Source organism: Pseudophryne corroboree, chromosome 10 (assembly GCF_028390025.1).
Source record: "Pseudophryne corroboree isolate aPseCor3 chromosome 10, aPseCor3.hap2, whole genome shotgun sequence".
Taxonomy (NCBI): Eukaryota; Metazoa; Chordata; class Amphibia; order Anura; family Myobatrachidae; genus Pseudophryne; species Pseudophryne corroboree.
This window is the reverse complement of record NC_086453.1, coordinates 284,019,445-284,029,690: the sequence shown is the minus strand read 5'-3', so window position 1 is coordinate 284,029,690 and position 10,246 is coordinate 284,019,445. Positions and strand designations below refer to the sequence as shown.

The 10,246-nt window shown below is 51.0% G+C and overlaps 1 protein-coding gene across 1 annotated transcript; it reads left to right on the top strand.

Moving 5' to 3' along the window:
* The first annotated feature begins 8,334 nt into the window (after positions 1-8,334).
* Positions 8,335-9,007, top strand: LOC134965537 (heat shock protein 30C-like). Its single transcript, XM_063941919.1, has one exon. The coding sequence runs from the start codon at positions 8,335-8,337 to the stop codon at positions 8,983-8,985; it is 651 nt and encodes a 216-aa protein (XP_063797989.1). The 3' UTR covers positions 8,986-9,007.
* The last annotated feature ends 1,239 nt before the right edge of the window (positions 9,008-10,246 follow it).

The window sequence follows — 10,246 nt, the reverse complement described above, 5'->3', positions numbered from 1 at the left end:
TGTGATGTTATATATGTTTTCTTAATAAACAGTTTAACTACGATTTGCTCTCCTCATTTATATATACTGCAGTATATCAGATATAAATTGTGTCCCTCTCACTTTCCAAACAAATCTATTTACAGGTTTCACATTTAATAGGTAAAATGGCTAAAGTCACATTTTATGAGTTTTTCCTAATTACCTGAATGGGTCTTCCACATTGACAGCAGAATCCAGGCAGCAGCGTTTTGTATTATCTCCTATATAATAGCCCAGATCTGTCACTCTGTGACTGTGTGGATAACGCTGGGTGTGGCTAGGAGATCTCATTGGCTTAGCATCAGGTCTATCACACCCAGTCCACAGCTGATTGGGTGAGAAACGCCCTCCCACACAGGTTACATCCAATGGGAGGTTCAGCCCTTTGGCTGCTGTATGTTCACAGAGTAGGATTAACAATGGGGCTGATGGGGTGGACTATTCCACCCTGGGTAATCCTACGCAGAGCGCCTAAGATGGCTGCCGCACCTGGTACCTTGTGAGGGTGGAATACACAACCCCTGGAGGTTATTACCCAAAATGCTTACACTAACCGTGCATTATGCTTTCTGTCTTTATTGTCTGTGTGGTTTATCTTTTGATGTAATACTTAAATCTTCTGTATTATGTGCATTGTTTGAGTTCTAGTTGGCGCCGCGGATGGCTGCCTCGGTGCTGCTCTGCCAAGCAGCCTTTGTGTTTAGTCCTACGTGTATAATATGTCTAATATGTTGAGTCTATTGTACAGTTGCAATGTGCAGTATCAACTCATACGTGTAATGTGTGTAATGTATGCTATGTTCTTCCCCCTTCGTATGCTATGTATTCCCCCTTCATGTTGCTGCTTGGCGATGCATTGTACCACAAAGAATTCCTAGTGTACGTGAGTGCACCTGGCCAATAAAGCTGATTCTGATTCTGATGGAGCTGCAGCTTCAGGTCCACACCCCTAAATAGGCCCACTGCACCTGCAGCAACATAAGGGGGGTCATTCCGAGTTGATCGCTAGTTGCTGTTGTTCACAGCGCAGCGATCAGGCTAAAAATCGGCATTTCTGCGCATGCATATGCACCGCAATCTGCAGGCGTGTCGTACGGGTACAATGAGCATCGTGGGTTTGCACAGAGTGTAACGAACATTCCAGTCGCACGGCCGAACGCAGGAAGATTGACATGAAGTGGGCGTTTCTGGGTGTCAACTGACCGTTTTCAGGGAGTGCTTAGAAAAACGCAAGCGTGGCAGAAAAAACGCAGGCGTGGCTGGGCGTTCACTGGGCGGGTGTGTGACGTCAAAAGCCGTCCCTCCGTCGTTAGAATCAATGCACACAAAGAGTAACTACAGGGCTGGTCTTGTTTTGCACAACAAGATTTTGCAGGCGCTCTGCTGCACAAGCGTTCGCACTTCTGCATAGCAAAAATACACTCCCCAGTGGGCGGCGACAATGCGTTTGCACGGCTGCTAAAAACTGCTAGCGAGCGATCAACTCGGAATGACCCCCATACCCTCCAACAATTTACACATAAAAATAGCTACAAATGCAAATAGGGGGCGTGGCCAAAGGTACAGTGGCGTGGCCATGCCCCCTTTCCTATACTTCCAATGGAAGTTTGGAGAGCCAAAAATCGGTTCTGACCATAAAACAAAAGTACGGTACCTGCCAAAAAGGTACAGCTGGAGGGTATGCCACTGTATCTGCAGCAAGTCTCTATGCTGTAGATAGGGAAAACAAAAAATCCTTATACTGCAGCGTCCTATGGTGGTCATTCCAAGTTGATAGCACATAGCAACTTTTTGCTGCCCATGCGATCAACTAGATGCCGCCTATGGGGGAGGTTTTTTTTTCATAGCAAGGCTGCGAACGCTTGTGCAGCCGAGCTATGCAAAAACATTTTGTGTAGTTTCTGAGTAGCTCTGGAGTTACTTACCCGCTGCGAAGTCTTCAGCCTGTCAGGTCCCGGAATTGACGTCAGACACTCAACCTGCAAACGCCTGGACACGCCTGCGTTTACCGCACCACTCCCAGAAAACGGTCAGTTTACACCCCAGAGCGCCTTTTTCCTGTCAATCTTCTTGCGATTGCGGTAGCGATCGCTTTCTTTGTTCTTCTTGTTGTTGCCCAGCGACGGCCATCGCTGTGCAACGATGCGCCTGCACATTGCGGCCGCCACGCATGCGCAGAATTGACCCGTTCGCACTGTTACGAAAAATAGCAGCGTACGAACGGGTCGGAATGACCCCCTATGTCCTGCTGCCAGTCCGCCTGCCCCCTCCGGCATCAACAATCCCCACTCCCTAGCCGCGGTGCAGGTGGAACAAAAGCTGCTGCAGCCACCAGCATAGATGTGTATGAAAGCAGCGCAGCGGAAGGCTTTCATAGCCCTTCCTACGCCGCATACTCTCTGAGCCCCGGAGACTCCTCTGCGCGTGATGTCACAGAAGTGCCTCCCCGCCACAGCCGCGCTCAGATCCCCAGAGGCCCTGACTGGAAGCCCCGAGATGGCTAATGTAATGGATAGAATGGGTGATATCGCGGAGGGTAATGTCTGGATGCTGAATCAATGTAAAAGGTGACAGTACTGTGCAGTGCAGTGGGTGTGCAGTGTCACTGACACTGCACAGCACTCTCACCTTTTGCATTGATTCAGCCAGTCAGTCAGTTCTGCCAGCCAGTCACTATTGTTAGCGCCAGTGTCCAAACGCGCAGCATTACAGGGAAATAGAAGCACTAAATAAACTACACCTCACAGCAGCCCTTAACGCCAAAGAATTCCGGCGCTAAGGGCTGCTGGGAGCTGTAGTTTATTATGTGCATCTTCTTCCTAATAATGCAGCGCGTTGGAACACCAGCACTAACAACAGTGACTGGCTGCTTGGCTGCTATGCGAGTCTCCAGGAGAGCCACTGCCAAAGGGAGGACAGCAGCATAGCTGTTTCCAGGAGGATAATCAGGAGAAGCATTACCTACCCCTACCCCACTCGCAGTACCTCTGGGCCCCATCCGTGGCACCTCCCCCCCCCCCCCCAACCGCCCATGGCTGCTCTGGACCCTCACCCACAGCACCTAGTGTTTCATAATTTGTGATTTGAAGTGATTACAGTAAGTGATCGGTGTATAAATTACTTATACAGCAATATATAAAGACATATGAAGTATGTGAAATAAAAGACTGTGACATTGGTATTTTACAACTGTATGTGTAGGAAGAAAATTACTCTTGGCTTAAAAGTACATTTTCCTTATAATCACACTGCAGCAGAGGGTGTGAATATTGCAGTACAGCGCCCCCTAGTGTAGGAAACATAAATCACAGAGAACTCTACACTGCAGCTTAAAGACATAATTTAGAAATACAGTAATCAATGCTGGATTTGTCACTAGGCATGTGCTTACGGGCGGCACCTGCTGGGGGTGGCAAGGCAGTCCCCCACTTACATTGGAGCAACGGCATTGCAGGGCCGGATTTCCAAGCCCACAGGCCGCCTCAGTGAAGAGGCCCACTTACCGCTGGCATTACAATGAGTCACACTGATTCATTGTATGCCACCGCCAGACAGTGCACCGGCTCCCAGTCTGTAAATCCCGGCCAGAACAGGAGGAGGAGCTACTCTCCCCTCTACTATCAGCTCTTACCCCCAAGACTTTAGTGCTGCTGATGTGGAGGTGGGAGAAGCACTGCATGGGCACCCGACTCCACAATGCAACGGCCGCACTACCTCCGCATCCACACGTGTTGGCCGGCACCCCTCCTGGCCGCCTCCTGTACCTCACACCATGCTGGGCAGCACCTCCCCAGCTGCTACCCACTCTCCATACCACGCTGGCCCACCCCCGGCAGTCTTCCGCAACACTGTTGCTACACACTTCCACCTTGCTTCATACTGGGCAGAAGTAAATACAGCGACACAGCATGGAGCCAGAGGGACAAACTGGAGCCGGCGCTGATAGTGGTGAGTGAAACACACACTCACACACACACTCACACATTCACTCACACTCTGTCTCTCTCACACTCTCCAGGGCTACCTGGTGCAGTGTGTAAAAGGGGCTACCTGGTACAATGTGTATAATGGGCTACCTGGTGCAATGTGTATAATGGGCTACCTGGTGCAACATGTTTAATGGACTACCTGGTACAATGTGTATAACAGGAACGTGCAGTCCCCTGTCATTAATGATTACTATAATACTAAGAAGATACTTATGACACATATTCTGTGTCATAAGTATCTTCTTTAGCCTATATATTGTTTTAATAATTTTTACATTATAAAAACTGTTTTAAATGTGTGTCGGAGGCACCGCTCTCGGTACCTCCCGCTGTCTATGTTAAAGGACTGGAAGCGGGAGGCGGAGCCAAGAATTGGGCAGTGAAAGCCCATTAAAAAAAACACAAAAGCGGCACTTACCAGAAGTGCCTTTTTGACAGGGGTTTGCTTTGAGCCCGTATAAAAGCACGCCCATGTTACTAACACTGATGTGATTGGGCAGATTCAGGAGGGGGAGACACCCTCCGACATGTAGGATTTTTTTCTTAATTCTTTTTATTTACATATGCCTCCGCCCACTACCCCCTGCCCCGCCTGTCCCCCAGTAACGCAGGCCAGTCAGCGGGGAAGGAGGGGCGGCGATCCACTCACCTCTGTAAGTTCTGGCTTCCTGACACGCTGCGGTGCACTGACTTTCGGACACACTGCAGTGCATCCCTGTACACATGAGGCTGAGCCAAAAACCACCACATGGAGCAGGTTTGCTAAATCCTTAGTTATCGGTTGCGGGGGGGGGGGGGGGGGGGGCGGTTTGCGGCGGCTGCTGGCCGGGATTTACAGGGGGGGAAAAAATAAATAAATCCTAATTAAGTCCTAATAAATCCTAATAAATAAATAAATCCTAATTAAGTGTTACAGCTCTGGACAGATTGTATGAGAGATGTTCCGCCCTACACCATGATCAGCTTTTCAGTTTGCAACCAGGCAAGGGCAATGTTTTACTGGTGAGGACTTTGTGCATCATTAGTGTGAGGGCTATCAGCAATACCTCCTGATGGCTACCAGGGTGCAAATGCTGCCCGGCCTGCTGGAGGGGAAGGGGGGGTTGGGTTGCTGCTGCTGCTGCTGGCCGGGATTTGGGAGGGGGGCCGGGGGTACTTTGTAATGGACTGAGCTCGCCCATGCTGTATTCAAGGGACCCAAGGCTCAGGGCTGTACTGCATATGTTGTATACTGTACAGCCGGCAGGAGATGCAATCATGATCCCGCCGGACGGAATCCCAGCGGTCAGAATACCGACACCGGGATCCCTACCAGCACAATCCCGACATATTCTCCCTCTGTGGGTGTCCACGACACCCATTGAGGGAGAATAAATTAGTGTGCCGAGCGTAGCGAGGCAAGCGCAGTGAGCCCGCAAGGGCCTGCGTTGCGCTCGCCCCCCTGTCGGGATCCCAGTGTCGGTATTCCGATCGCTGGGATCCTGTCCGGCGGGATCTCATACTGATCACGCCGGCAGAATGGACTCTCCCTAGTATCACCCTCTCCCTGTCACCCTCTATGTCATCCACTGCTGTCACTCTTTCCCTGGCATCACCCTCTCCCTTTCACCCTCTACTGTCACCCACAGCTGTCACTCTCTCCCTGGCATCACACTCTACTGTCACCCACTGCTGTCACTCTCTCCCTGGCATCACCCTCTTCCTGTCACCTACTGCTGTCACCATCTCCCAGGCGTCACCCTCTCTCTGTCACCCACATCTGGCACCAACTGCTGTCACCTTCCCAGTCACCAGCCCCCGGCATCACCCTCACCCTGCCGTCACCCACTGCTGTCACTCTCTTCCTGTCACCAGCTCCCTATCACCCTCTTCCTGTAACCAGCTCCCTGGCATCACACTCACCCTGGCATCACTCACTGCTGTCACTTTCTCCCTGTCACCTTCTTCCTGTCACCAGCTCCCTGTCACCTCTTCCTGTCACCAGCTCCCTGGCATCACCCTCACCCTGGCGTCACACACTGCTGTCACCTTCTCCCTGTCACACTTTTCCTGTCACCAGGTCCCAGGCATCACCCTCTGCTATCACCCACTCATTGGCGTCACCCTCTCGCTATCACCCTCTCCATGGCATCACCCTCTGCCTCTCCCTGGCATTTCTCAGTCACCCTCTCCCTGATGTCACCCACTGCTCTCATCCTCTCCCTGGTGTCACCCTCTCCCTATCACCCACTGCCTTTCTCCATCACCTTTTACCTGTCACCCTCTCCCTGTCACCCACTGCATCTCACCTGCATCACTGTCTCCCCATCACCAGCTCTATCCTGTCACCCTCTGCCTTTCCAAGGTATCACCCTCTCCTCGTCATACGACCACACACCTTGTTGTGAGTCCTCACCCTCATTGCGAGACCACACTCACTTTTCTGGGAGCACGTGTACCTTCGGCACAGGCATCGACTCGGGGGCAGTAGCGGGCATCAGCGGGACATGGTGGACATTATGGCTACAATGCCTCACCAGCCACTGACTTCACCGCATGCCAGTGGTGTATAATGGGCTATTTGGTGCAACATGTATAATGGGCTACCTGGCGCAAAGTTTATAATGGGCTACCTGGTGCAACGTGTTTAATGGGCTACCTGGTGCAATGAATATAATGGGCTACCTGGTGCAATGTATATAATGGGCTACCTGGAGGTGGGGCTAAGGGCAGACAGACAGGTGCGTCAGGTGGAATGGCTGTAGAGGCACCGAGCACCCGAGCAAAGGTACAGCTGGTGAGTTAAGCCGTGTAAACAGGTGGGGGTTAGATGTTCAGCGGCCGATATCATTGTGTTTGCGAGCGGGGGAGGGGGGCAATATCATTGTGTCTAGGGGCATCCTGACCCCTAAATCCGGCTCTGACAGTAATTGGACATTTATAAATGACAATTATTAAAGTTAGACATCAGTGGTTTAGATACATATACAACAATGTATAAAACTATTTCAAGTATTTCAAATAAAATTACCAATATGGCATTTGTATTAGACAACCTAAGAGGAAAGGAAGAGGTTAATGTCATAACAAGAAAGCACTTACCTTCCCTACCTGCCCTCTGGCACCACAAGGATTGAATGGGGGAAATGTAACTTTATTTCAGAGACACAGAATTTTTTTTTTTTTTTAATTTATACTATTAAAAGAAAGTTGTTCAAATAAATGTATAATCTGAAGACAGACCTGTAAAGGTGACACAATATAGAAAAGCTTCAAAGATCAGATTGTACTAGGTTGCTAGTGTTTGGCAAGTTATAATTCTCCATAAGTCTCCGGAACTGCCCACGGCGTTTGGTCTCAAATTCACCTCATTTATAATACCCAGTGAGTTGGAGATTATCTGATAAACTCTCAAATATTAGTGATTTGTGTCAGGTCTGTAAAGACAAAGGCTAGATGCATCATCGCTCGGAAAGTGATAAAATGGAGAGAGAAAAAGCATGAGCCAATCACCTACTGTCATTTTTCAAACACAGCCTGTGACATGTCAGTTAGGAGCTGATTGGCTGGTACTTTTTCTCTCTCCATTTTATCACTCTTCAAGCGATGACGCATCTAGCCCAAACTCTCCAGAAAATGTCTCTGGCCAGAGGGATCACTAAAGCTACATGCATTCTGAGCTACCTGCAGAAAATGATAAAGGGCCACGGTGCCTGGTGTGCACAGGCACCCCCTAATGTCCGGCACCCTCCACACACCACGCCTGCAATGACCGGGAGCCCAGCCTGCTGCAGTGCCAGTGCTCCTCATTGCAGTCTGTCACTGTGACTCCTCCCCACTGCACCTACTGCATACCTCCCAACATGACCCTCTCCAGGAGGGACAGAATGCTCTGTTCCTGGACTTCCCTCTTAATGTATGATTGCCATCACCTGTGTTGAACTAGTTGTTTGATAAGACAGGTGTTTCAGCACAGGCAGAGCCGGCCCTAGCCAATTTAATGCCCTACCTAGGCAAAATTTTGTCTGGTGCCCCCTAGCACCGCCGCTAGTTCTGCATCTGACCCAGCAACATTCAGGCAGTGGGGCCCACCAGGGGGTTACCCAGTAGGCTAGTTCAACCCTGCATAATGCCACACAGTAATGCCCATAATACACATAAATCCACACAGTAATGCACCTTACATGGAAGCATCAGGAAGAGACCAGCACTTGGGGGAGTGAGTATAAAGGAGCCGCAGCAGGGACTGGCTGCAGCACTGAGCAGCAAGAAAGCCGACACTGAGACACAGGCAGATTGTCTCCAGCTGATCTGTGACCAGAAGCTCTAGGAAAATCAGCAGAAGATGTTTCCTCTCAGCCTCCTCCAGTCCTCGCACAGCCCTCTGTGTCCCTGCAGTGAGCCTGCACTCACCCTCTGGCCAGCTACACACCTCATCTATAGCCAGCTGGAAGATGACATGCTGAGCCTGAGGAAGGAGATGGAGAGGAGAGCGCAGCGTGTCAGCCAGGCTTGTCAGCTCCTGGCTCAGGACATGAACGTGAGAAGAGCAGCTCAGAGTACACACTCTGCAGGCACTGAGATCACCTCTCCCAGGACAGGCAAAGAGGGGAAGGGAAACTTTGAGCTCACCCTGGACGTGAGGCCCTTTTCTCCTGAGGAGCTGACAGTGACAACAGAAGGAAGGAGACTGATTGTGACAGGAAAACTGGACAAGAAACAGGAGAGTGAGACCGATGGTTACTTCCATGAGTACAGAGAGTGGAGGAGAGAAGCTGAGCTCCCAGAGGATGTGAGTCCTAAGGCCGTGCTGTGCTCCCTCTCCAAGGATGGGCAGCTCCACTTCCAGGCTCCTCATCTGGCAGTGCAAGCTACAGAAGGGAGACCTGTTCCCATCACTGTGACCCAGACCCCAGGAGAAGGACAAGACGTCCCCCCAGTGACCCAGAGCAGCCAAGGGATGGGAGACTCGGATACTGGGGCCATCTCCTCCTGATACCATTATGGGACTGTTACATACATCATGGTCATTGAATATTTCTCTGACGTCCTAAGTGGATGCTGGGACTCCGTAAGGACCATGGGAAATAGCGGCTCCGCAGGAGACTGGGCACAACTAAAGAAAGCTTTAGGACTACCTGGTGTGCACTGGCTCCTCCCACTATGACCCTCCTCCAGACCTCAGTTAGAATCTTGTGCCCGGCTGAGCTGGATGCACACTAGGGGCTCTCCTGAGCTCCTAGAAAGAAAGTATATTTAGGTTTTTTATTTTACAGTGAGATCTGCTGGCAACAGACTCACTGCAGCGAGGGACTAAGGGGAGAAGAAGCGAACCTACCTAACAGGTGGTAGTTTGGGCTGCTTAGGCTACTGGACACCATTAGCTCCAGAGGGATCGACCGCAGGACCCGACCTTGGTGTTCGTTCCCGGAGCCGCGCCGCCGGCCCCCTTACAGAGCCAGAAGCAAGAAGTGTTCCGGAAAATCGGCGGCAGAAGACTTCTGTCTTCAACAAGGTACCGCACAGCACTGCAGCTGTGCGCCATTGCTCCTCATGCACACCTCACACTCCGGTCACTGATGGGTGCAGGGCGCTGGGGGGGGGGGGGGGGGCGCCCTTAGGGCAATATAAGACACCTTGGCTGGAAAATCATCACAATATATAGTCCCAGGGCTATATATGTGATAAATTACCCCTGCCAGAATCCATAAAAAAGCGGGAGAAAAGTCAGCCGAAAAAGGGGCGGGGCTATCTCCCTCAGCACACTGGCGCCATTTTTTCTTCACAGTGCAGCTGGAAGACAGCTCCCCAGGCTCTCCCCTGTAGTTTTCAGGCTCAAAGGGTTAAAAAGAGAGGGGGGGCACTAAATTTAGGCGCAATATATGTATACAAGCAGCTATTGGGGGAAAAATCACTCAGTTGTAGTGTTAATCCCTGCATTATATAGCGCTCTGGTGTGTGCTGGCATACTCTCTCTCTGTTTCCCCAAAGGACTTTGTGGGGTCCTGTCCTCAGTCAGAGCATTCCCTGTGTGTGTGCGGTGTGTCGGTACGGCTGTGTCGACATGTTGGATGAGGAAGGTTATGTGGAGGCGGAGCAGAGGCCGATAAATGGGATGTCGCCCCCTGTGGGGCCGACACCAGAGTGGATGGATAGGTGGAAGGTATTAACCGACAATGTCAACTCCTTACATAAAAGGCTGGATGACGTAACAGCTGTGGGACAGCCGGCTTCTCAGCCCGCGCCTGCCCAGGCGT

Bases quoted from the DNA above. Each gene is read 5' to 3' on its own strand.
- LOC134965537 (XM_063941919.1), top strand. From the start codon at position 8,335: ATGTTTCCTCTCAGCCTCCTCCAGTCCTCGCACAGCCCTCTGTGTCCC.